The 26,923-nt window shown below is 36.9% G+C and overlaps 9 protein-coding genes across 9 annotated transcripts; 6 read left to right on the top strand and 3 right to left on the bottom strand.

Moving 5' to 3' along the window:
- Window positions 1-6,879: 6,879 nt before the first annotated feature.
- BDF20DRAFT_810792 (major facilitator superfamily domain-containing protein) lies at window positions 6,880-8,592 on the top strand (the record flags this gene model as incomplete). Its single annotated transcript, XM_053076623.1, has 7 exons — window positions 6,880-7,092; window positions 7,192-7,254; window positions 7,403-7,542; window positions 7,626-7,873; window positions 7,944-8,037; window positions 8,110-8,270; window positions 8,348-8,592. 7 exons carry the CDS (start codon window positions 6,880-6,882, stop codon window positions 8,590-8,592), a joined length of 1,164 nt encoding a protein of 387 aa, XP_052941165.1.
- Window positions 8,593-8,968: 376 nt separating this feature from the next.
- Window positions 8,969-11,141, top strand: BDF20DRAFT_831904 (WD40-repeat-containing domain protein; the record flags this gene model as incomplete). Its single annotated transcript, XM_053078491.1, has 4 exons — window positions 8,969-9,238; window positions 9,314-9,567; window positions 9,637-9,757; window positions 9,834-11,141. 4 exons carry the CDS (start codon window positions 8,969-8,971, stop codon window positions 11,139-11,141), a joined length of 1,953 nt encoding a protein of 650 aa, XP_052941164.1.
- A 316-nt stretch (window positions 11,142-11,457) lies between these two features.
- Window positions 11,458-14,991, top strand: BDF20DRAFT_812470 (uncharacterized protein; the record flags this gene model as incomplete). Its single annotated transcript, XM_053076790.1, has 14 exons — window positions 11,458-11,648; window positions 11,708-11,768; window positions 11,928-12,014; window positions 12,100-12,175; window positions 12,251-12,365; window positions 12,447-12,517; window positions 12,701-12,777; window positions 12,862-13,128; window positions 13,196-13,271; window positions 13,340-13,514; window positions 13,585-14,162; window positions 14,230-14,354; window positions 14,435-14,696; window positions 14,795-14,991. The coding sequence occupies 14 exons, from the start codon at window positions 11,458-11,460 to the stop codon at window positions 14,989-14,991; spliced, it is 2,358 nt and encodes a 785-aa protein (XP_052941163.1).
- A 681-nt stretch (window positions 14,992-15,672) lies between these two features.
- Window positions 15,673-16,059, top strand: BDF20DRAFT_831902 (uncharacterized protein; the record flags this gene model as incomplete). Its single annotated transcript, XM_053078490.1, has 1 exon — window positions 15,673-16,059. The coding sequence occupies one exon, from the start codon at window positions 15,673-15,675 to the stop codon at window positions 16,057-16,059; it is 387 nt and encodes a 128-aa protein (XP_052941162.1).
- A 669-nt stretch (window positions 16,060-16,728) lies between these two features.
- BDF20DRAFT_909613 (uncharacterized protein) lies at window positions 16,729-17,152 on the bottom strand (the record flags this gene model as incomplete). Its single annotated transcript, XM_053083613.1, has 2 exons — window positions 16,729-16,778; window positions 16,840-17,152. The coding sequence occupies 2 exons, from the start codon at window positions 17,150-17,152 to the stop codon at window positions 16,729-16,731; spliced, it is 363 nt and encodes a 120-aa protein (XP_052941161.1).
- A 641-nt stretch (window positions 17,153-17,793) lies between these two features.
- Window positions 17,794-18,042, bottom strand: BDF20DRAFT_812391 (uncharacterized protein; the record flags this gene model as incomplete). The annotated part of the gene is made up of 1 exon (XM_053076779.1): window positions 17,794-18,042. A coding segment is annotated over one exon (249 nt), but the record flags the coding sequence as incomplete, so codon positions are not given.
- Window positions 18,043-19,314: 1,272 nt separating this feature from the next.
- Window positions 19,315-19,818, top strand: BDF20DRAFT_810521 (uncharacterized protein; the record flags this gene model as incomplete). The annotated part of the gene is made up of 2 exons (XM_053076602.1): window positions 19,315-19,492; window positions 19,562-19,818. Coding segments are annotated over 2 exons (435 nt in total), but the record flags the coding sequence as incomplete, so codon positions are not given.
- Window positions 19,819-20,709: 891 nt separating this feature from the next.
- On the top strand, window positions 20,710-25,828 carry BDF20DRAFT_909611 (uncharacterized protein; the record flags this gene model as incomplete). The annotated part of the gene is made up of 5 exons (XM_053083612.1): window positions 20,710-20,801; window positions 20,870-22,185; window positions 22,243-22,378; window positions 22,463-25,139; window positions 25,208-25,828. The coding sequence occupies 5 exons, from the start codon at window positions 20,710-20,712 to the stop codon at window positions 25,826-25,828; spliced, it is 4,842 nt and encodes a 1,613-aa protein (XP_052941158.1).
- A 121-nt stretch (window positions 25,829-25,949) lies between these two features.
- BDF20DRAFT_904299 (endonuclease V) lies at window positions 25,950-26,672 on the bottom strand (the record flags this gene model as incomplete). Its single annotated transcript, XM_053083009.1, has 3 exons — window positions 25,950-26,353; window positions 26,417-26,567; window positions 26,652-26,672. 3 exons carry the CDS (start codon window positions 26,670-26,672, stop codon window positions 25,950-25,952), a joined length of 576 nt encoding a protein of 191 aa, XP_052941157.1.
- Between the last annotated feature and the right edge of the window lie 251 nt (window positions 26,673-26,923).

Below are 26,923 nucleotides of genomic sequence, written 5' to 3'. Positions count from 1 at the left end.
AAATTCAAGACTTATGCAACAAATACAACATACAGGTCATTTATCAACACATCCCGGGGATCTTGAACACCCAAGCCGACCAGTTGAGCAGACGCAAGAAACCTTTATACGAATCAACAATTCCGAGGAAGATGTTCAACTACATACAACAGCAATGGGGACCATTGAAGATCGACGCATTTGCAGCTCGCCACAACAACCAATTACCAACTTATTGGAGTCTAACACCAGACCCCACAGCATCAGCAACGGATGCCATGAGTCAAATATGGTTAGCCAAAGGAATGTACTTATACCCACCATGGAAATTAATTCCACAAGTGTTGAAGAAGATCAAGCAACAGAAATTGAAACAGGCAGTATTGATAACACCGTGGTGGCCCAGCCAATTTTGGTTTCCAATGATCATGAGAATGAAGCATGTACAACCACCGAGACTGTGGAAGTTGAATCCAAGATGGACAATAGCCGCTTGGCTGTTATCAACAACTACAGGTTACAGAATGGCGTGACAGAGGAAATGCTCAGTTTTTTGAACGCAAAAACTAGAAAATCAACTCACAAAATATACGACTATGGATGGAAACTATGGATTTCATGGTGTCAACTACAACAACCTTTGTGCGAACCACTGAAATACGATGAAAAAACCGTGGTGAAATTTTTATTAGACTATAAGGATTATAGTAGTACACACTTGAATACTTTGAGATCTTCAATCGCCTCGGTTTTCTCCGTAATCCATAGTGACAAACCACCAATCGCCGAACAACCATTAATCAAAGAATTTTTCGCAGCTAAACGGAATTTGGAAGTTCGAATCCCTACGGAACAACAATCAACAACATGGGATATACATAGGCTAGTAGACTACATTAAAGAACATTTATCACCAACAGCCGAGCTCAGTCTTGATCAACTGCAATTGAAAACAATTTTATTACTGTGCATAGCAACCATGTGGCGTCCAAGATCCGATATAGGTCGACTACAACATCGTGATATTACTTTCAAGCAAGTTGGAATGACCTCAAATATTCGTATTCATACAAGAACGCCAAAGGAAAGCCAAGTAAAATCTATTACATTGGGAAGCATTGAGGATGACGAATTATGCCCGGTCAAGACGACTTATAAATTCATTACAAAGACAGCTAGTATGAGGCAAAACTTACCTGAAAATCATACCTTATTCCTAGCGTACATTGACTCCAATAACAAAACACCCACTTCTGTAAGACCAACTACTGTTGCAAAGTGGGTAAAATCGGCCATGGAATTGGCAGGAATTGACACAAAAGAATACCAAGCACATTCGGTACGGGCAGCAGCAAGTACAAAGGAAGTGGAACTAGGTCACTCTATACAGGATGTCAAGAAAAATGTAAACTGGAGTTTAAACTCAAATACTTTTGAAAACTACTACTACAAACCGTCCTCACAAACTGCAACTAGCACCAAAATCAACAATTCAATTTTTTCTTCTCCCGGAGAAACGTATCACATTGGAAGCCGAAGTGGAGTCAACTGGGATTCGTTTCGGTACAACAAAATTGCTTAACAAAGTGCTTAACAAAATTGCTTAACAAAATTGCTTAACAAAATTGCTTAACAAAATTGCTTAACAAAATTGCTTAACAAAAAGTGCTTAACAAAAAATTGCTTAACAAAAAATTGCTTAACAAAATTGCTTAACAAAAAGTGCTTAACAAAAAATTGCTTAACAAAATTGCTTAACAAAAAGTGCTTAACAAAAAATTGCTTAACAAAAAATTGCTTAACAAAATTGCTTAACAAAAAGTGCTTAACAAAGTGCTTAACAAAAAATTGCTTAACAAAAAGTGCTTAACAAAAATTGCTTAACAAAGTGTGCTTAACAAAAAGTGCTTAACAAAAAGTGCTTAACAAAAATTGCTTAACAAAAACTGCTTAACAAAAAGTGCTTAACAAAAAGTGCTTAACAAAAAATTGCTTAACAAAATTGCTTAACAAAGTGCTTAACAAAAAGTGCTTAACAAAAAATTGCTTAACAAAATTGCTTAACAAAAAATTGCTTAACAAAAAATTGCTTAACAAAATTGCTTAACAAAAAGTGCTTAACAAAGTGCTTAACAAAAAATTGCTTAACAAAAAGTGCTTAACAAAAATTGCTTAACAAAGTGTGCTTAACAAAAAGTGCTTAACAAAAAGTGCTTAACAAAAATTGCTTAACAAAAACTGCTTAACAAAAAGTGCTTAACAAAAATTGCTTAACAAAGTTGCTTAACAAAGTGCTTAACAAAAAGTGCTTAACAAAAATTGCTTAACAAAGTTGCTTAACAAAGTGCTTAACAAAAAAGTGCTTAACAAAAATTGCTTAACAAAAAATTGCTTAACAAAATTGCTTAACAAAAAGTGCTTAACAAAAAATTGCTTAACAAAATTGCTTAACAAAAAGTGCTTAACAAAAAATTGCTTAACAAAAAATTGCTTAACAAAAAATTGCTTAACAAAATTGCTTAACAAAAAGTGCTTAACAAAGTGCTTAACAAAAAATTGCAACAAAAATTGCTTAACAAAAAGTGCTTAACAAAAAGTGCTTAACAAAAATTGCTTAACAAAGTTGCTTAACAAAGTGCTTAACAAAAAAGTGCTTAACAAAAAATTGCTTAACAAAGTGCTTAACAAAATTGCTTAACAAAATTGCTTAACAAAAAGTGCTTAACAAAAAGTGCTTAACAAAAAATTGCTTAACAAAGTGCTTAACAAAATTGCTTAACAAAAAATTGCTTAACAAAAAGTGCTTAACAAAAAGTGCTTAACAAAATTGCTTAACAAAATTGCTTAACAAAAAATTGCTTAACAAAAAGTGCTTAACAAAATTGCTTAACAAAAATTGCTTAACAAAAATTGCTTAACAAAATTGCTTAACAAAATTGCTTAACAAAAATTGCTTAACAAAATTGCTTAACAAAGTGCTTAACAAAGTGCTTAACAAATTCTGTCCCCCCTTTTTTTTTTTTTTTTGGATATCTCTTTGTTAAGACACTTGTCGAAACATTGACAAATTTGAAGCAAATGCTTCAAATCATTCAAATTATAAGCTATCTTGTCATGAATGATCCTTTTCTCAATAACTTATTTCGTTACACTCTACTCACTGATCAGAAAAACTGCACGATTGGATTCATTTCAGGAAAATATGGACAAAAATACAAATACTGATATCCCCTATAATTGATAAACTCACCTATATCGGTTGAGCTGTGGGTAGGAGTGTTATCCATGACAAGGTAATGTCCCTTCATTTATGGATATCTGACCATCTAATCAAGAGTGGCCTTCACAAAGCTCAAATAATGCCCTGTCACTGTTCCGGGTGCTAAACATCTGTCACATGTCTAAGCTTTCTCCTTTTGATACGCTTTGGAGCTCTGAAACTAACATTAATTAAGCCAGTGGCCGATATGGCACCTGAAATAGATGTTGCTTTCGCTTTCGTCATAGGCACTGTAACTATTGCTGGAGTTTTCTTCCTTGACCAAGTCATACCTCGATTCAAAATAATATGGAAGGATGATTCATCCAAAGACACAATTTGTTGTAAATTCCATGTCAGTTTGCTGCCACTTTCGGATCCTATCATACCTTTGCTGAATCTTTCTCGCTGTTTCTTTCCACTGGTCAGAATTGTGCATGCTTAATGGAAAGGTTACACTGACTTGTCGTGAAGTTGTAGACTGTACTATGAGAAACATTAAGATATACAAAGTTTTGTTTTCAAATTGTCTACAACTTCAGTTAAACCGGCAGAAAGATTCTCATCAATGCGCCTTTAAGATAAATTGCTTATGCTCCTCCCCAAGAATACGACGTCGACCCAACTTTTTCTTTTTTTTTGAAAACGCTCTCAGATCTTCATAATAACGTTTGACCAATCTCTGAACTGCACGAATATGAATGCCTCTCGCGGCAGCAGAAGCGCTTAAGCATCTGCTAAAAAATAGATGAAAAAACCTCGTTTTCTCATCATCAAAGTAAAATGTGTACCGTCACCTGTTGAATAATACAATATCGACATCGTTGTTCTTATCGTCTAAAACTGGATGCATTACAGGATTAGAATTTCTTTTTTTAAGAAACTGAGTACGAGAACTTATTGTTTTGATAGCGAATAGCTCTCGTCAACAACAAGATCCATCGGCTCAACTCCGTGCTCATCAACAACATGTCCTTGCTCGTAAAGAAATTGCATACTCATTCTACATGTCTATGGAATGAATAGTTAATTGAAAAAAGGAAGTAAAAAAGGTATACAGAGAATGACCGCCTTTTTAATGATATTAATGCCAAGAAGCACATGGCACATGAGCACGACTTTATTTTGGAATCATTCGACATCATTACGTCGCAATCTTTGTACGCTCAAACTCAAAATTAGCGACCTTACTTTATGAAATGACTGTATGTGCCGTCTATCGAATAAAAGGAATATATAAACGATAGCTTTTTTTGTAAATTTCTTTCCTGTATCCAAACTATTCCATCGTTGCCTTTACTTTGCTGACCTTGATAATAATGAACAAGCAAACTACTTGTGTTTCAGAAGTACCTTTGGCTACACTTGCCAACCATTCTACTGCTGGTACTCCTGCTTACCCTGCCGCTGAGGGAATGACAATGTCAGTTGCAAATGATCAACTTCAAACTATCGAACAACACGAAAATCAAACCACTGGTAAGTTATATAGAGACGTTTCAGGCAAAGTATGGAGGCACATATATTGATCTGAGTACACTGATATGTATAATCCTTTGTTCTGGACAATCCAGACATTTTCACCAATTCAGATTCAGTTTTAAGGTATGGTAACATGTGTCAATAGTCTTTTTTTTTGATTTTAAAATACTCTCCATGTTTCATTTTAGATTGAGAGGAGGTCGAGGCTGTATCACAGAATGCTTGGCAGCTATCGGCTGTTGTTGTATTTGCGAAGAATGCTGCTGTTAACATAAATTCAAGCAGAAACATTCGCTATCTGTTGCAGTTGGCCATTCCGTTTTAACAACTACATGACAACTATTTGGATATCTCCCTGTATGATTTATTCCCATCAATATTCCATGATAATTTCTATTCTTAAATTATTAATGCATACTTCACAGCAATTTTTTCATCGTATGTAGACTATAAGGAAAAACTGTCCAACGTTTATATGTTTTCCTCTTATATAATGGAGGGCGAAAATTGAAATAAAGTTGTATAACATGGATTATTGGTCATTGGACAGTCGATCTAGTCATTACACCCTAAATTTAAATGATGAAAGGGCTGACAAGATTGTGTACATACAATCTGATTGTTGAGGGTTATCATAAGTTTTTTATGCAAATGGCGTAGAGTGAGTTGTCCATTCAATTGTCGTTTCGGTGATTGTCTGCGTCAATTAAGTGACTATACGTAAATAGAACTTAAACAGGAAATGAAAAATCAGATGTACCTGTAGGTAAAGCTAACCAGCAATTAGCGATTTTCTTATTCACAACATAATGCAATTGTGCACTACATGATGTACAAATTGCAAATAGGACAAGCATAGTAGCATAAGTGAGACGTTATAAATATTACTTTCAATCATATTAGTTCTGGGGCAGAGTTGAAGATCGGTTACGTTCGATGATGGAGACATAACTATTTCTGTTCTAACCAAGCAGTTTCAATCGACCTAATTGTTTGCTAACTCAGATAAACCGTCGATCCTGATCTGGGACGTCTTAATTGTAAAGACGGGAGTTTTCTCTTCTTTTTAACATTTAGATGAATTTGGGTAAGGAACCAGTAGATGAGAAGTGTGACGACGTGGTCTATTAGACACTTGCGTTCGTATATCTAACTTTAATGCTAACATTAGCATGATAACATCTATGATCTATTTTAAAATCAATTTAAGCGGCACTAAAGAACCATAAAAAATACCTATAGGATCTTTAGGCATAAAAGGCTGACCATTGATGCCGGTCTTAATGCGCTTTTTTTTATGTAATCATGCATGCTAATTCAGCAAAATGTTTGGTGCTTGCAGTGGCTATCAAACCATCTACAAGCCAAAAGCTTTATGCATTTTTTTAAGGCACCTATATCGTATTTTAAGATGATTGTTGCTTGTTGCTTCCTTTGTATCTCTTCTCGATTCATTTCAATCTCTTAAAAATACAGCTTCAATAAAACAATTCCTTTTTTCCCTGTTGCTTGTCCTGCTATTGCATAGCTTTCTTTCTTTTAAAGGCTCCTCTCTATTCTCACTTGGAGGCTCTTTTAGTTCGGATTACAATAACGTTCTATCATTGAAAATGCCGGACATGTCTATAGTAGTCAACAATTCATCGAAAACATTAGGCGACAATTTTGATAGCTGCTTAGCATCAGATCACACTAACGTTAGTGACAATAACACTAGTAATGGTATGTTTTTATAGCCAAAGACACAATTTAACATTTAGTTAGTCCCTGCACACTCATTCATTCAATCTAGAAGACAGCAATTCCACGAAAACAAACACCTGGGAGAACTTTAACAGTGATATTATTACGCATGTAGCTAAGAAGGAGAACAAATTAGAACCATGGCTAGTTATAACAGGAACATTCATGATAATACTAGTGGGATTAGGGACGCCTAACGGGTGGTAACTACCAAAAATTTCATCTAGATTTTTATAACTACTCGTTGACGACAGTAATCTGAAGAAACATTTGCTTTTTATTTTGTGTTCAAATCAATTGCCTTTGCAATGTATTTGACACATTCGCAGGGGTAAAGTAATATAAGTGGGTAGTGGTAAAAGCAATTTTTGAAAAGATTACTGTGCTAATCAGTAATCTTCACCATAATAGGTGTTATGCAGGCTTACTATGAACGGCACCTAAATTCGCAAGGCCCTTCCGATTTAACACTACAACTTACCTTTGTCATTACTATTTGTAATATCCTGATCAATTTGATGGCTCCATTGGGGCAAATACTGGTCAATAGATTCAAAACAAGATTAACATTATTCATATCAGTCATCATCTGTTCAGCAGGCCTAGTACTTGCAGGCTTTAGTACAAAAGTAAGGCTTTTCAAATAATTAACAAGCAAGAAAGATTTTATCTCTTAAGTTATTAATAAAGGACTTAAATAATTTAAAATTTGGGTATAATAATTCTAGGTTTTGCATTTGTATTTAACGCAGGGCGTCGTATACGGTATAGGTTGCTCTATTATGTTCTATGTGAGTACACATATGAATATATCTTTCCTTTATTTACGTAGTTATAATGTTGGGGATAAACGAAAGGCTTAATGTTAAAAAGAAAACCAATATAAAAGTAAAAGCAAATATTTCCGTTTGCTGACATTTGATTCTCTGTTCCTTTTAGATTGCATTGACAGTAGTCCCTAAATGGTTTTCAGAACGAAAAGGTCTTGCTTTAGGTGTTTTATCCAGCGGTATCAGTATCGGTGGCCTAGCTATGCCTTTGATAATGGAGCCGTTGAATTCTCGATTAGGGGCGGCCTGGTAAGTGTCATTTTTCGTAAGACCAAAACATACGTGTATTTTTGATTTCATGATTAGAGCAACTGCTTACCATAGCAATTTAGGTGCTTTAGAATTCTTGGGTTTATTTGTTTTGGTTTGGGAATGATTTCCTGCCTACTCTTGAGCGAGAAAAATGTAGTAAAAACCAACGATGATGAGAAGAAGCATGGTGAAAATGATGTTGAAAAATTCAGTTTCAAGAAAATCTTCAACTTCGGTTCTGTATTGAAAAATCCTCGCTTTTTACTATGGGTAGCATCTGAAATATTTATGGAGACAGCCTTCAATGTTCCGATTGTATTTATACCTTGTAAGCTTTTACGATGTTGTTGTAATTGATTGATTTGAAGATATTAAACCAATCTTCATGATCGTTCTAGCTTATGCAACCTACATAGGATTAACTTCATCTGAAGGTGCCGTAATATTATCAGTTTGTTCTGGTATGAATGCTGTCGGAAGATTATGTGCCGGGTAAGACAGGATTATGGAGGGCGTAGATGGCTCTGAATATACTAACAGTATTTAGATTTTTTTTATAATCAGATTTGCAGCAGATTTCCTTGGACATGTAAATGTAATTTTGATCTATACGGTTATTGCTGGCTTGTCGTCTCTTCTGGTGTGGATGTATGCTACTTCTTTTGGCATGTTGATGGCCTTTGCTGTTATCTTTGGCTTTTTTGGAGGTGCCTTTATTACTCTCAGTAAGTCGAATTACATATATTGACTAGGAAGAGCAGCAATTCTTATCATTCTATTCCTTCCTGTCTTCTTTTTCTAGCACCAACCATCACACTATTAGTAACTGGAAGTGAAGGATTTGAATGTGGTGTATCTGCATTCTTAGTCCTCTCGACGGTAGCACAATTTGGACCTAACCTAGCAAGCGCAGTAGAGCTTACTGTGCACGATACAAAGCCATTCGACACCTATAAATACTTCACTGGTGTAAGCTACTTACTTGGGGCATCTCTCTTATTAATCTTCAAATTCAGTTTGAACCGAAATCCACTCACTAAGATTTGACTACGATAAAGCCATATTAACATTACTTTTTAGGAAATTGAACTATTAGACTGAAAATGATAGAAGAACAGTTGCATTTATCCATAATTGCAGCTATCTACGAACATCTATCACAGCATAACTACTAAAGCGTGATTGACAATAGAATTCCGTGAAATAAAATCGAAAAATGTCTTGATAATTACTTTCTTCATAGCAACGGTGCCAAAGTTCTGGATTTCTGTCATTTACGGTCAGTTTCATTCTTTCTCTCGGCTTAAAAAAAGTCACAAAGTGACTTTGGTTTTTCTGAACAAAAAAATAAGATAGTTTTAAGCTCTCCTTGTTGCTTTACAACTAAGTACTTCACTGAAACCACGCACCATAAACCCTCACTATGGGCAAGATCACTCATAAAGCAAATCCTGATACATCAACTGTTGAGACGTCAGCCAATCCTTCAGAGAATGCTGGCATTGTTATTTCTGCATTTGACAACAGCTCTACAGCTGATTATTTTGCGTTAGTCACACACGCCATGGATCGTCATCGATTGCGCATTCTCAATGTTCGATCTGGTACAGTGAGCAATGACTATTCAGCACAAGAAAAGGAAAAGATTACCTGTTTATCTTGGGGTTTTATGAAGGATAATGGTGATTTACAGGTACTGCCCTTATCCTTTAGAATTAACTCACAACCTAAAAACAATTTTTAACTCACCAGTTACTTTGACAACCAGGCAAACACAGTTCAAGCCTTTAAAAAGAAAAAAAGTGGTGTTACCTCACTATCAAGAGTGGTTGCACTTGGCTTACACTCAGGAACAATTGCTATGTTCTCTTTGTCACATGGCGCGATTGTCAGCACATTAGTGGGGTCACATACAACACCTATTTCAGATTTTGTTATGACAAAAGATGGTTCGAGAGGTTATTCGGTAGCAGAAGATAGTATAATTGTTGAATGGGATCTGGAAGAGGGAAAGGAGTTACAGTAAGTTTGGAATGTCATGTCTGTTGCTTTGCGAATATGATGATGTAACAATGTCTTGTAATCGTATAGTAAGTGGAAAGCAGATGCAAAGAATGTACGAAAACTGAAGTTGAGTCATGACGAAAAGAAGTTAGCTACAGCAGGACATACCATTACTCTTTGGGATTTGAGCACGTATACAGTTATTAAGGTATGTCTATTATACAGTTTTAGTATTGCTCGGTATATGGCTTGTCCAATAACAGATTGTTATTCCTTATTTGTAGAAATTCATTGGACATGCAAGTGCTATCAAAGAAATGGCCTTCTCACATCAAGACGATGTATTAGTGTCTAACGCAGAAGATGATAGATATATTAATGTATGGGATGCCCAAGCTTCGAATACAAATTCAAATAATCTTACAGCGTTAACTCTTGAAACAAATGTTCTACATATTGACTTCTCATCAACAGAGCCATCCGTATTAGCAGTAACAGATGATGGCTTAGTTAGTATTTGGGAAAATGCATCTTTAATTTCAACACAGCAAACGCCCTCTGCTGGCAACAGAAGAAAAATGATTCGATCCATGACGAAACAAGCTGATGCCAATATAAAACTGGTTTCTACTGCTGATGAGAATAATGTGATTCCCATCTTAGGTGCTAAGTTCGTAACTGATAATGGTGGCAAATCAATAATGATCGCACGTGGATCCAGTATTAAACCTTCTTTCGAGGTAGTCAAGTACGTTAATGAGGAAACAGGGGCCATCTTATGCGATATCGTTCTATCCAGACAGCCTATTACAAATTATTTAATCGACACTGCATCTGTTGCTGCGAATAATTTGAGAACAACCCGCAAAGCCTACGATGAATCCACAGTTACTGTTGTGGGCAATTCTGATTTTGCCGTCAAAGCACCTATAATGGCTACCAACGATGAGCAGAACCTTGATGAAAATGAAGAGCCATCTATTGAGCAGAAGCTTCAGAGCTTAGACATGGTGGACACAGCAACAAGAGCCACTCAAAAAAGTAAGAAAAAGAAAACTGTCAACACTCCCTCTGCTGGATCATTACAAACTGTTTTGGTGCAGGCCTTACATTCGAACGATACTACTCTCCTCGAAGCGTGTTTGCAGCATGAGAAGCCTGAGGTGATCAATAATACAGTAAGACGATTGCCTACGGAATATTTAATTCCCTTGTTATTGGAGCTTATCACAAAATTTCAAGAAAAGCCTAGTCGTGGTCCAACGCTTTTACTTTGGATTAAGTCTGTTCTCACCATTCACACTGCCTACTTAATGACCGTGCCTAATTTAGTGGGAAAGCTCTCCGGCTTCTACCAAGCATTAGATACGCGTGTTGGTGTGTTTCCCAAGCTACTCGCATTAAGAGGGCGTTTAGATATTGTACAGAGTCAAATCAACGTCAAGTCATATTCAGATATCAATGATACACAGTTACAACGTGCACAAATGGCTGAGAATGTTTATGTGGAGGAAGATTCAGATGATGAAGTGGAAGCAGAGGAAGAGTTATCAAGTATGGATGAAGATGATGACGAAGGTTTATCAGAATAGAAATGTTCAACTATTATAGAAATTTGTAAATAAACTATCCATTCGCTATTTATCATCTTACAAAAAGTACTTTTATGCCATATTGACCATTGAGATAATTAATGTGGCTGATGTTCGGTGCTTTCCTTCTCAAAGTCAGATTAGCTTACACAGACATAGCATGCATAGTGCAACAAGCAGTTACACTGACAACCAAATTCTTCTTCTTTGCGTAAAATGGTCTGTTGTATAAAAAGGCATAGTTAATTCTGTGCTTTCAAGCTTTTCCTCTTTTTCTTTCCTTTTCACGGACTTTTCTCTTTGACCAAGATAAAAAATGTCGTTCTTTACCAACCTGGCTGAGAAGGTTACTGAGTTTTTCGAAGACAACAGTAACGAAGATAAAAACAACGATGATGATTTTATTGAGCAACAGCTGATGAATGAAAAACATCGCTATGATTCGTTTGCTGCGGTCAGACATAATGCTCAGGTCAAATACTACATTGATGGCCATAACTACTGCTGGTAAGTCAATAAAAACTAACCTTATTATAACATGCTATTAAGCGTTTATTACTCTGCAGGGCTGTGTCTGAAGCCATTGAACGCGCCAGAGAATGTATTTACATCGAAGATTGGTGGCTGGTAAGACAGAATAGAAAGCTCAATCTAATTTTAAGCTTGGTTTCATTAACTAATAAGGTCTTTTTAATTTAGACTCCTGAACTAGTAACTGCTGAACTGATTTGTACGATAAATACAAACAACGACTAACGTAAAAAGTGTTATTTTTAAACTTGACAGTATTTACGTCGTCCTCCTTCCAAGTATCCTGAGTACCGTTTGGATGCTCTTCTCAAAAGAAAGGCAGATGAAGGTATCAAGATTTATGTTGTCGTTTATAAGGTTGGTTTATTGGGCTGCTTGTCTAAATACCTGTGGCTAGTCATGTTGGTAATACGTTGTTTATTTGTAGGAAGTTGAAATGGCTCTCACTTTGGACAGTCGCCATACAAAAGATGCCCTTCAAGCTTTGAGTGAGAATATTATTGGTAAAGCATTATTTGTTTTAAAATATTTCATTGATAATGTGTCCAACCCTTCTAGTATTGCTGTGGGCAATATAGTTCTTAGGCATCCTGACCATGACATTGGAGGTACCTTTTTTTGGTCTCACCATGAAAAGTTTGTAGTTGTCGACAATGAAATTGCTTTTCTTGGCGGTATTGATCTGTGTTTTGGGTAAGACAAGAACCTAGGATTATATTCAATAGAATGAGAAGCTAATTTAGGACGATCTTAATTGTTATGAACCCTTAACAGACGTTGGGACACAAACGGCCATCCTTTGGCTGATTTCAACGGAAATGACCCCGAAAGCGAATTATTTCCCGGTAATACAACATATTGGGTCGTAACCAACTAATTAAATTAGTTCAGAAATTATTGACTTTATGAAATCTTAGGCCAAGATTACAGTGATGCCCGCGTAAGAGACTTTGAACATGGTAAGCTCAACTTTCCACCTTAAACCCACTATAGTACTCTGGGAGCAATAACGCTTGCTTCTACAATAGTCAAAGAATGGAATATGCGTTTGATTGATAAGACCGTTATACCGAGAATGCCATGGCATGATATTTCCCTGTGTGTTGTAAGCCGCCTTCAAGCTTGACAGCTAATGCTTTGGAACTGAAATACATGAAGGCTAACTCGATTACAAATACAATCTTGATAGATGGGTGCTCCCGTCCTAGATGTAGCTCGTCATTTTTGTGAGCGCTGGAATTTCATAAAGCATGACAAAAAAATGAATAATGATCGAGTACCTTTCATACAGCCTCCACTCGGCGGTATGGGTCAGCAACAACGCTACATTGATGATGCTGCTGAATATAACTTCAGGAAATATCGTCATAAACATAGAACACATAACGTCAGTGGTACCATGCGTTGCCAAGTTCTTAGAAGCAGTGCCAATTGGAGTTCTGGTATCGAAACTGAGGTAATTTAACTTCTGTGCCCAATGCTGTCCAATATACTTTACACTGACATTCAATGCCACGCTATAGCATTCTATTCAGAATGCCTACATTGCTACTATTTTGGGAGCTAAGCATTATGTATACATTGAAAATCAATTCTTCAGTATGTGAAATGTGCCTATACTTATAAATGAAGATTAATACTTAATCCTCCCATCTTGAAAAAAAAAGTTAGTTCTACGGAAAGGAAAGAAGATAGCATTATAAAGAATCAAATTGCTAATGCTATTGTCAGGCGTATCATTCGGGCACATGAAGAACAAGACAAATTTAAAGTATTTGTTTTAATGCCGCTTATGCCTGCTTTCCCTGCTGACCTTAGTACTAAGGATGCTGCTACTGCAAGGTTTGTTGAATTACATTACTCATACAATTCAAATCTATTTGCCGATTTGCTTATCACATTTTTACGTTAGACTTGTTATGCATTATCAATATATTTCTATTTGTCGCGGTACAGATAGTATCGTTGAAAAGCTAAGAGCTACTGGTATTGATCCTGATGAATATATTCGTTTCTATAGTTTAAGAAGTTACGATCGTATCAACCGCAGTAAGCTTGAAGAGCTTCTTGTTCAAGCTGCTGGATATTCGAATTCTGTTGAGCGACAAATTAATACTGCTGGTGGCGAAGAAGGTGATCTTATTGGAATTGTACGTCAAGCCGGTGATCCAGACTTTGCTAGAGGAACGGAGGGTGCCTTCAACGTTGAAGAAGAAGTGGAATACAGCCGTGTCGGCCGGTATGAAGATGAGACGGAGAGAGAGAACTATGGTGACCGATACAATAATGAGGAAGATTATGCCGGTGACGAAGGTATTGCAGCAGATTCTATTGCCAAGGATGCAATGCTGAATGGTGATGTTGAAAATGAGCCTTGGGTCAATGATACGAAGGAAGAGCAACCGCGGGATGATGAGGCCGAGAAGGAAGAGGTCAGTGACTATGTAACTGAAGAACTCTATATCCATGCAAAAATTCTTATTGCTGACGGTAAAGTATTTAGAGTGAATTGTAAAATGTACTTTGCACTTGATTAATCAATACCTTTGTATTGTAGACAAAACCGTCATCATTGGTTCGGCTAACTTGAATGATCGTTCTCAATGTGGTGATCGTGACTCAGAAATTGCTTTAATTGTTGAGGATCAGGAGACTATTCCGTCGTTAATGGACGGCAAGGACGTTAGTTATACATAAAATAGACGTTGAAACAAACGCCTAATTATAGAAGCTAATTTATTTTCAAACTATTTCATTGATAGTATGAAGCAAGCAAATTCGCTGCCAGCTTCCGTCGTCAATTATGGAAAGAACATTTGGGTTTACTTCCTGATAGTTCAATTGATGAAGTCAACGACAATATGCTACCTTTACCTGTTCCCCAAATTGATTACACTGAAAGCGAAGAAGATAAAGAAGTTATGGATCCTCTTGACGATGCAACACTTGAAAGATGGAACTTCACAGCCAGAACCAATACTGAAGCATTCCGCGAGATTTTCCATTGCGTTCCAGATGACACTGGTGAGTTTAGGATCATTATACCTCTTAAACGAGATAATATGAACGCTAAACAATTTGTCGTTGGCATACATTAGTAACTGATTGGGAGGAGTATAAAGCATTTTATCCTGACCCTAGCCAGATTGACATAGGTCATGTTCATAATCCTGAATTGACAGTTGAGGAAATCAGAGGACAGTTGAGCAATATTCGAGGCCATTTAGTTGAATTCCCTTATGATTTTCTAAAGAACGTCGATCTTCAAGGAGAATCCATTCCGTTTATTGGTGATGATATTCAAGAACTATATACTTAAAAGATGAACAAGAAGCAGCATCTCATGGATCTCGTCTTTTAACGCTATAATTCTTATTTGTTGAAGAAATAAACATTGTCCTTTTCGTGATAATGGTAAAAAATAATGGCAGAGAGAGGACAATATTTTTTGAGAGTATGATTGAGAGGAAGAGCATCATTAAGGAATCCAAAAATATCTCTTTGCAAGGAATAAAGTTACGAAAAATGGTGCTTTCCAAGTAATATCGTTTTGTGCAGAAAAAATCGGGTAATGTTCAATTAGAAAAAAAAAAGCACCTCATATTTGCTTGTTGCAGCACAGAAAAAGGTATAAAAAGGCAGAAGGATCTTCCATACTTTTCTTTTACTTTTCTTTCGTTTTTCTTCTTTTCTATTTTGCCGCATTTAAAGTATGAGATCGTTATTGCTGTTTTCGCTTTCCTTGGTTCCGTATACTTTTTCGTTCCTGAATTATGAATCAACCGGGGCAAAACGGAAAACTCAATTTTTGCGGGGAAAAGCAAACAATGAATGATAGGAAGATAGGGTGTGTCATACCACGTTTTTCCTTGTGATTTCTGCCTTATTAAGAATATCTTTCTTTCATCTTTCTTCTCTTTCGATTACTTTATAATAAAAACTCTCTTACTCAATATCTTTATACTTTGCACATCATTATTTAACCTCCCAAAACGCTATTATGACAATTCTCAGCGGTTTGTCTCTCTTTAGTCTTTTTTCATCCCAGAGCAAGAATGATCGTTTACGCAAGAGCATTGTACCTATCTCTAATGTATTGAAGCGTCAGCCATTATCTTCAACCCCACAACGTGCACTTCCAAAATCATCGGGTTTTCAACAATACAGACAAGATGGTGGTGCATCCAATGCTAACGGTAACAAAGGGGAGCCTGAAGTGATTACAGAGAATTCAATATTAAGAAATTACCCAAGGCCTAATTTGATGCCTACATTGCACTATTCTTTGTTTGGATATCAGTCGCCAACTGAAGGAAACAAAAACCGCACAACTGTACAATGCAGCAATTGCTCAGGACCACATTCAACAAGCTACTGTCCTTGTTAATACTTCATCTTAACAACATCCATACTACGGTCCTTCTCCCCATTTACTTCAACTTTTTTCCTTAAATACCATTTTGGAATCCCAGCAATTTAGTGGTTTTGTCCACACAGTTGTAATATCCATTACACTGATTATAAGTAGTACACTTACCTTCCCACTTGTTTTTATAATATTCGTTTACTTTATTTACCACGGTAGCATTTTTAGAACTACATTCTATCATCATCTCCTCATCATATGCATAAAGAATGTAAATCCAACAGCTTTTTTCACAAGCGCAAGTAATGAAGCTTCCATAATCTGTTCATCTCCATTAGTATGGTTATTTAAACATTGATAACATACAGAAGCATCACAGCAACACAGACAGCGTTACATGATCAAATGTACACAAATGCTCGAGATGCTCGGGCTTTAGTTAATCTGGGCATGATATATACCCAAAATAGATATAATTTTACAGCAAGAGTATAGTAATTTATTGTTCAGAGACACAACAAATCAAATTTTGTGTTTGCACAAGCTTTCAGCCGTTAAAGTTCTTCTACTTAAACAATGTGTGATATTTTCAAAGAGTATATACGTGGTTAGTAGCAATCGATACAGTAGATATATAGAAAGAAGCGGATGTGTATAAAAATTCACAGTGATAGATAATAATATAGAATTTTAACATGAGCATGTCTTTGAACAATCGCATCCTACACCGGATCCACGGCCTATTAAGAAATGGGTGTTAATTGAAAACTCATACGAAAGTATTCAACTATTAAAACCTACAACTACAAGCTGCACTGTGCTTGAAGAAAATTCGAGAGCGATCATTGAATACTGGTGAGCCTGCCAAAGTAGCATCGTTCGTTTGATGTGAAGTTCGGATAGGTATGCCACTAGAGGAGTAGTAAGTTGGCGAAATACCGGATTCTGTGTAGTTTGGTAAACTATTGCTTTCTGCTTCTGTGTTCCGTTGATGGTCCAGACTGTCTGAAATTAAAGAGCTAGATAGCGTGTTTCCGTTCGTTCTGGCAGAGACAACTATTTGTTTTGGTCGACTTTTGCTGTTAGGTATGTCAATTGCTGGAGTGCTATCCATTTCTTGGTTTAGTTGTATAATATAGTGAGGAAAGAGTAAAAGCAAAAACTGTGGAAAGTATTTATGCAGCCTCATTTAGACTTTTCTGAAACCACAACTTTAAAATATAGAACGAATGACATCAAGGCTATTAAACAAAAAATCTTTTTATTCATTCATATAACCAGTCGTCTACCACACCATTTTTGGACAAGTAAAAAAAAAAAAAAATATCTGATTTAAATAAAAATTCTTTTTGCGCAAAGGGAAAAGGTATAAAACAAACTAGTAGGTATTGATGACGGTCTAATTAGATAGATTCAGAATATGATTTGATCCATCTAGTAAAGGGGCGTCGGAGAATTGATCAATTGTTTGATAATGGTGTTGGAATTTATCAAGGTAGAAAGAAGCTGCTGTATAGTAGGTCATACTGTGCGTCAGACGGTCGAGTACATGAGACAGAATCACCGATCGAGAAGCGTACTCTAATTGGCAATGGAATCTGAAGCCGAAGATTATAGGTTCATGGTGATTGCGTGTTGTGACGACAGTAACTCTCGGAATTATCATTAGGGTAGCCAAATGAGTCGTTAGCATATGATTTAGCTAGGCTGCAATCGGACTGTGCTCTACCATCGCATTCGAACAAAAGGCAGATATTAGTTCTGAATTTGTACGTTTGAGTCGGCATGCTTTCGTGGTAGGAATTTAATACAGAGACACTTGAAAGCGAGTTTCTCAAGGTTATTCAAGATAGGTACATATTTGCTTCTGAGGCCGTTTGGGGTCAGCTTATACCATTGTAAGCTACTAGCAGAGATTTGGAGACGTGGAAATAGTTTGGAAAGCAGGGTATCTTCAAGTGATTCTATGGAGCGAATCAGGAAATTGTTTTGTGTGATTGTAGCTCAAACTGTCACTGACGGCTGTCAAACCATATAAGTGTATCACTTTTGAAAGTACCTAGCAGAACCACCAAATATGTGGTGAATACACAATTTTGGCAAGCTTAAGTTTACTACCGCTCAAATTGTTGGTAGTGACAGCGCCTTCTTATTCGTCAAGTTATATGCTGATTGTAGAAGCGAATCGAAAGTAGTTGAAGAAAACCTTTTCGTTAGCAATAGGCGCGATAACAACACATTTTGATGGGTTCCGCGATATTTCGACGAAAGCTATGGTCTCCAGAATGTCGCAGGAGGGAATGCAAATCGTGTCCGAGGATAGCAGCACTACATCAACGTTGGCATATAGTAGAGATGTATTCATTGGTTCAAGTTGGAGTGGCATCTTGAAGCTCATTTGAAGTTACAGCTTGGGGACGAAGAAGACCAAGTAGATCGTTAATTGGGTACAAAAATGGAGACATGACGAGCTTTGTAGAACACCAGTAACTGGAAGAAGTGAGACAAAGCCGTAGTTTTTATTCTGGTTCTCGATGCCCTTAGCATTATAAATTCGTTAAATACGAAGCAACGCAGGCTTCATGGATTTCCCTCTGAACTAAGCAGTATACAGTTGTACAAGTGGATATAGTCAACTATAAAAATGTTATTTCCTATGATTACCCTCATCAATCTCCTTGTTAGTACAAAAATTAAGTGAATCCATTCGGAGAGCATATATTAACTCGAAGTTAATTCTATTTGATGTTTTTACACCGATATCCAGTTAGTTATAAGCAAACGATAACCTTTTCAGCAACGTGGCATCCCTAACAATTTTGCGTTGGCAATTTCAAATTTCGTGCGCGACATAATTGCCTTTTTCGGTCCTCATCTTTCGCTTCCTTTGTTGATAGTCTTTAAATCCCATTTTTACGATTCCTGAACACTATATTTGCAATTTTATCTACCAATCTGTTCGGCAAATTCTGCTAATTTATGCTGAGCAGTCAAGCGAATATTCATATGCCTCTGATTAAATTAAGTTGAGTTAAAGGTGATCGACATTGTTTGCTTACTCCGCTGTTTCAACCCATCAAATTAAAAAAAAAACGAACCCCAAAACCAAACGATAATTCTCTTTCTTTCCATATAGATCAAACTTAATATGGACAAGAACCCTAAGCTAAAAAACTTACCTATCAATGACGAAGAATTCAATAGTCTTAAAGAAGGTAATGAGTAGGGTTGTTGATGCTTCTTAAAGTACTAGTGAAGTAACAATTTAGATTTACAGCTTTTGGATTGTACGACAGGGAAAATAAGGGAGCTATTGATCATGCACACTTTGCCCCCATTCTTAAAAGTTTAAACATTGAGACAAATGATGAAAAACTAAACGTTATGCTAAATAAAATTGATAAGAATCATGACGGTTTGATTGATTTTGAAGAATTTGTCCTTGCTATGACAAGTCTGATAGCTCAACCTGGCGCCGCTGAATCTGATCAACCAAATAACGCGAATAATAACGACACAGGAGAATTCTCTGGAAAAAGACGCTTCTCAAGGCGAATGAGCAGACATGAAAGCGATGAATTACGATTGTGCTTTGCCAAATTTGATCAAAATGGTGACGGATTGATCTCTACTGACGAATTAAAAGAAGTTATGAAGGGATTGGGCGAAGAACTGACTGATCAGGAAATTGATCAAATGATGGAAGAGGCTGATGCAAACAATGACGGTTTTATCGACTTCAACGAGTTTAGAGCTTTGATGCCCTCTTCCTCAGCATAAACTTATCCCACTTATCCCAACCTACTGTTAAAAGATGTAGAACTCATATCAATTGTTTCGGTTAATTTAAGAATGTAGTATATTTGTATAGTTTACCCGAATATAGAATTATAATAAAGTGTATTTTATTTGAGTTATTGCCACATTGCTTACGCAATTTGGAAAGGGCAAGTGTCACAATCACAACTTTTTGAGCGAGTTCTGGTCCAAGTTCTTTGCAGCAAACAGCAAAGGGCGATCAAAGTGAACTGCTACACAAGTTGAAGGGGGTAACATATAAATATCGACAAGCGGTTAGATTTTGTGTGCCAGCGTATGCTGTAAAGCAGTTCGCAATACATAACTGATCTAATAGCTGTTTCTTTTACTTGACCTGAAGCAGAAATGTTTCGACTGATGATGCTGGAGAAGGCTCTGTAATTTTCAAGTATAATTTTCGAGGTTCATGTTCGATTCTTCCTTTCTCCTTTTTTTGTTATCAACCATAGAAAAGAGATGGTTCTCTAAGCCATTGCAAATGTGTAAAATTATACGTGTCACAAACCCGAGGCACAATTAATATTTAGTTCACGGTTTTTGTTACTTTTATTCAAAGAGGCTCAACAGGGGTTCATATTGTGAACAATAGCAACATCAAATCTGGTAGCAAACTCTTGTATTGTGCGCTGCTATTTAACGAAGTATCAATAAGACATAGACCCAATTACCTTAAAGTAACACGACTGTGCACTAACAGAGTCAAAAGTGCATGTGATGATATCCTAAATGTTATTGTGTACCCTTTTCGAGTGAAGATACAATGTTAGAGTTATGGTTCAGAATATTTAAATTTTGGTTCATTTTTCTTTCCTAATCTTATCACTTTCTTACTCAAGCTTGTTACTCTAAACGATGGTTGATTACCAGCCAATCAAATACCCTTGGTCAGCATATAAAGATAGATCTTACAAACCAACGGAAGTTGTTAATAATGATCTTTCGGGGTAAGCATAAACAATGAGATTAACCTTGTTAGTAAAATTGCAATAACTCATCACATTTGAGATGAAAGCTCACGAACAAAGATGGAAGAGCTCAATGATTCAACCACTGAGACGGTTTCAATGAATGAGCAGGAAGATTTATCGCCATTCAGGGCTAGAAAAAACTCACTTATACCAAAAGAACTTATGGCTAATAGTAGCGCGGAAGGTTGTAGAGAATATGCTGCCTTGGCGACAGTTTTCGGTGTTCCTGAGTATGTAGATTCCAAAATATTCTGGGAGCGGCAACAGTATCAGACAGAGGAACTTTTGCAGAAGTTACGGCCAACTTCACCTACAAAAATTTCAGAAAACAAGAATCAGAAAGGCAGATCTACACAAAAGCTCAGCCAACAGCAACTGCAGCAGCAGGAACGAAGAAGTTCGACCCTATATTTCAATTCAATGACCGAAGGCAGAAATGGTACATCTACCAGTTATGAACTCCAAGACAGGCGCTTTATTTCGTCTTACGTAAATTCTGCTTTTGATCCTGTGCGACTCGATAGTCTTCTCGAGACGACTTTTCCGAATAAGGACGAACCAGTACCTACATCTACAATTAGTTTTGCTTTACCGAAAATACCAACTGTGAGTAATTTTGGCGACTTTTACTATGAAGAGACAAGCATCGACAACGGAGACACTCATAATTCGCAAATAACAATACCTGCGAAGAAACCAAGTACAGAGAACTTTTATACCAGTTGTCTAACTTTATTACAGCAGACAAGTATACTGGACGAGAATAATGGTGAAGAGTCATCTAGTACGGTATCAAAGGAGCGCATTCTGATTGGTATCCCTGAAGTTTTCGATTTTATTCACAACGATAATGACGAAAGATTTATAATCTGGGGACCCGATCCTATCTCTCTGTCGTCCTCAATGGCCACAATAACTGTTCCTGAACGCCTATCATCTTACGCCACCGTGTACAATAATCAACACAATACGCGCCCTGCATTACAAGGATTCTCGTCCAACGTTACTTCAGTTTTATCAGATGAACAAGAAAGTGCATCACATCTGCAGCACATTAAAAAATCCGAGAAGAATAGATTGAGCACTAACTCCATGCGTATGTCAGCCCAAAAGTGGGCAAAAACCTTAAGCAGATTAAGCATATCATCAAGAGCACGTGAATCGCACGATAAAAAAGCGCTGGAAAGTCAAGCACAAGCTTCGTTGTTTTTAGAGAAGGCTTTAAGCACGATTAAGTTTCAAGACAATCCAGCCAGCAACAAACGTGGCTCTACCTACAATATCGATTGCTTAAATATTCCGAAAGTTATTGAGGCAGCCAGTGTTTATAAGTTAGTTGAAAAATTAACGAATTCTTTGGGTAAGGGATACACAACCTTCGTTCTTTTCATACTCTATATTGACTTGCCATGGCTAGATTATACTTTCATGACAGATTTCTTTCTTACATATCGAGACTTTTTGTTTCCGGAAGATTTATGCCGATTGTTGATTCTAAGGTTTTATTGGGCTCTGCAAACAGATGAGGAAAGTCGAAAAGTTGTTCGAGTCAGGTATAGCGACACCAGCAACTAATCAATACATAACGTCTCTACGCGTTTTCTTGTACAGTTATTTATATCACTTACCTCATATAGATCCTTCATAGTATTCCGACATTGGCTAAACAATTACTTTGTTCATGATTTCATTGGTAATCAGCGTCTTCGTATTTTGCTGGTCAGTTTTCTCAACGAACTACCTCAACATCCACTCATCCATAAATCTCCACGCGATCAGCGCATTGTCAAAATGTTGAAGCGTGTTGTACGACGTTTGAAGAGACTGTACTACCATCAACCTATCAGCAACAGCGATAAAGATGCGCGTGTTAAGGTGATTGCTCCCCCTCCGCCTACAGTCGAACAAATACAAATTGAAGATATTGTACGTGAGAAACTCTCTTATCAAAACGTTATTCATCATAAGGCTAGCTTTGGCGCCTCTGATAAAATGAAGATCAGTGCTAGTCATCATCACGGAAATATGGCCATTCAAGATGCCAGATATGCTTCGGTTGTTATAGTTGGAAGCTTAAAGGTCAAAGGTGGCAGTTTTATTGATTCAGGCGTGGATACTATAGGAAGTCAATTTGGAAAACCCTCCTTTTTTAATCCTCAGAAATTGCAAGGTGTTAATGGCAATAAAATCGTTGAAAGCCCACTAGTAGGCAGCAATCAACCGTCTTCTTCATTAAGCTACAATCACTCCAACTTGATCGACAATCAGTCTCAAGAAAAGGGTGAAGAAACACAGTACAATACTATCGGTGTGCAGTATGATCAAAAGTCAGATACTGACCACTCATTGCTAAGTGATTTAACAGCAGGCGAAACTCTTACCCGTTACGACGATAATAACTCTATGGGACCAGACATTGGCAATTTAAGTGACGATGAAATGGATTATGAAGGGATTGCCAAAAATGACGAACTTGAAGTGCATTGGTTAAAAGAGCAACAAGAAACAATAAAGTTCTTTCATCCATCGAACCAGACAACTATGCATAAAAACTGTATCTCATCGTTACAAGCGGATGACACTGAATCCCATCTAACAATTGCAGAAACAGATATACCACGTCCAACCGGAAAACTTGAACCAGGGAACAACAGCTATGAAGCAACCGCAGAATCACCAAATATCAACACTGCTGCAGTCATTTCAGTAGAAAATTTGGAAAACATCTCATGTAGTAAAAGTATTAGACGTGTACCGTCAGAACGCTGGTGTAAAACAGGTGATGACTATCTGCAAAATGATGAGCATAAAGCAATTGCTGGTCAATGCTTGCCGCAAGAGCTATTGAAAAAATTGCAACTGAATGAGGCTGAAAATGCAGTCTCTTCAGGCATCTCCCACGGATTAGCAAAGAAGCTATCACGTAAAAGTATTGAACGTAGAAAAAGTGAAAAAACTATACTAAGTACAGGTTCTTTGAACCTTAATTCGGAAGTAGCTTCGACAACCGCCTCAGTACAGTCGGAAACTTCTTTAGCGGTACATAATCAAAGACCCAAAGTGTCTTCTTCTATTACAGAATCAAGGCAACTCAAGTCAGATAAATCAAGAATGAAGAGCTTATCCAGAGGACTATTAAAAAGGAAAGGCAACAAAATAGCAACAAAGAATAGAGCGGCTAATAAATATACAAAATTGTTTGTATCGATACCGTACGAAGTGAAGACGGAAATTAATCCATCTTCAACGACTACGATGTCGCCAAAGGAACAAAAAGAGAAAAGTTCTGCAAATATAAGCGAAAAATACGATAGCAATAATCGAGAATCGGTAGAAACTAAAATATTACCGCAAACTCGTAGACAACAATCAGAAAATGGTCAACTCTTAAGCCTTATAGCTCATCGTTTACGCCATAATAGCTTCGATGACGATGGAAACATTGATACCAGCTCTTGTGCTTGTATTGATTGCATTAGTAACAACGATGACATAACATGTGATACAAAGAGATTAAGCATTTTTTTGTTAAATGACGATGAACGTCGATACAGCGTAGAGCTGCGGAGAAAACGTGCAACTAGCGTAGAGATTGATCAACGAATCGAAAAAAATCAATTTAACTCAAGCATACACGAAGGAAACGAAGAAGAAACTAGAGTAGAATCAGATGGTAGTAATACAATTAAGAGAGGTGTATGTGATGATGACAGTGCTATGGATCTGGAATCAGCTATACACAGAGAGCTTTCGATCGAACAGAATGATTTGTTGGTGGAGATAAACTCTCAAAATAGCCACAAGCAAACCACCGAACAAATGTATAATACCGTAAACGAAAGCATAACAGAGCATCAAAAAAATTTAAATGATCAAACAACTCAAAGCTGTTATTCTATTCCGCGTCCTCTATTATCTACCAGCTCTTACCATAACAATAACAGTCGTTCATTCATAATGGATTATAAAACGAATCAACTGGCAAGCCAGTTCTGCCTGATCGAAAGGGATGTTCTTATTAAGGTTGGATGGGAAGAATTGATTCACTGCAAATGGACACAGATGGACGTAGATAATAAGGTCAATAGGAACAGCACGTCAGGCAACAATATACTTCCATTTAGCAATGAGATTGAGGAGCATATTCCGAATTTTACCGTTTTAACTGAGAAGAAACGTGCATCTGACCAAGGAGTCGAGAAAGTGATTCAACGTTTCAACTTTGTTTGTCAGTGGGTTTCTTCAGAAATCGTGCGTACTGAAAATATCAACGAACGGGTGAAACTGATCGAAAAGTTTATACGGTTAGCACAGGTGAATATAAAATAAAGACACGGAATTTTAATATGATGTACTCAAAAGAATTATGCTCCAAACTATAGAAATGTAAACTGTATTCAAATTATGCAACGCTTGTACAAATTCTATTAGGCTTACAGTCTCCAGCAGTAGCTCGCTTAGAAAAGACATGGTCAAAAGTGAGCGCAAAATGTCAAAAGCGTTTAGAGCAATTGACTGAATTCACGTCTCCCATACGAAATTGGAAGAATATTCGAGATAGTATGACAGAAGTGGCAGAGGAATATGGAAACTCTCCTTCAGAAGTACAGGTCGAAATGCCCGGAACAACCTCTGCTAAACGCAAATTCAAGAAATCAGCCAGGATTAAGATTCCATTTGGGGGTTGCATTCCGTTCTTAGGTATATATCTTTCAGACCTTGTCTTCAATTCTGAAAATCCCCGGTTTTTGAAACCGAACTTGGAGAATCAAAAAATTTACACCACTAACAGCAAAGTAGGTTTGCCACCCTGCTTAGACCAGCAGCTAGTTAATTTCAGAAAGTATAGAGTCATTGCTACAGTGATTAAAAGGGTTCTTACATTCCAAAATTTGGCGATGCGTTATGCTTTCGATGAAGACGAGGTTCTGCTTGAAAAATGTCGAAAATTACACGTCCTAGATGCTGTTACAATAAAAGAGCTGAGTGTATCATTGAAATAGATTCTCCAAGATCTATACACTTTATACTATCCGTACCCCATGTGTAATTATATGTATATAGTTAAAATTTTTTACAATAATAAAGCGACACATCGTAGATCGATTTTGTGCATTAATTGAGTTAGGTTTTAGCAAAACATGGATTTCTTCGTATATATTCTCTACTTTCTTGATCTGCTGCTCGAATGGGTTCCGGTAGACGATACTTGATACAGGTAGCCAATACAATTTTAATAGCAGTTTTCAACGAAACACGATGACCCTGACTTACAAATACTGGGTTTTTGGCCGTATCTGATGTACGCACTGCAGAGCCGTAAATCAGACTATTACTAGCTCCCTTGAGAATATATTCATCTCCTCGTTCGAGTAATTTATTGTCAAAAACTCGTTTGTAAGTGGACATATCATCGATCTCAGAAGGAATCACTAAGAAGTTCTTTGCGACACCAATGGTTGGAGTATTTGCTAGAACTCCCAAATGGCAGGCAATTCCAAATCTCCGTGGATGTAATAGACCATTACCTGTTTTGCAATTTTGAGCATTACTGCACAGATACAGGGGTTTCTAGGTTTTGATTACCTTACCATCAACAAGAATGATTTGAGGATATAATTCAGGTTCATCATGCTTCAGCTGCTCAAGTAGAACTAACAGTGGCTGGACCTCACGAAAAGCCAGGAATCCAGAAATATATGGCAATTGCAATTTGGTATGACAGAATTTCTTATAAACAATCTATGGTCCAGCATCGTAATATAGTATGATATTCTATTCTACCCGTACTCTATCATTATTATTTTTTTTCTTATATAAGCGTACCTTGCAGTCGGGCATAGACATAACTATAAGGCAAGCAACCGCCTTCTCCCTATCCCCTCGCGGAAAGCTCAAATCAACACCACCCACATATTTTAAACCAGCTAGATTCTCATTGTCAAAGTCCAAGACATCTTCCAGCACAAGATCTTTACTCAATCGTATTTGTTCCCTGATCTCGCACAATACCGTCATTTGATAAACTAAAACCTGTAAATAGATTAAATTTGTTGATTGTAAGGTTGACTTACTCAGTCCAAATTACTTTTTGCTCG

Source organism: Mycotypha africana (assembly GCF_025528875.1).
Source record: "Mycotypha africana strain NRRL 2978 chromosome Unknown BDF20scaffold_1, whole genome shotgun sequence".
NCBI classification, from domain to species: domain Eukaryota; kingdom Fungi; phylum Mucoromycota; class Mucoromycetes; order Mucorales; family Mycotyphaceae; genus Mycotypha; species Mycotypha africana.
This window is presented reverse-complemented; position numbering and strand designations above follow the sequence as displayed.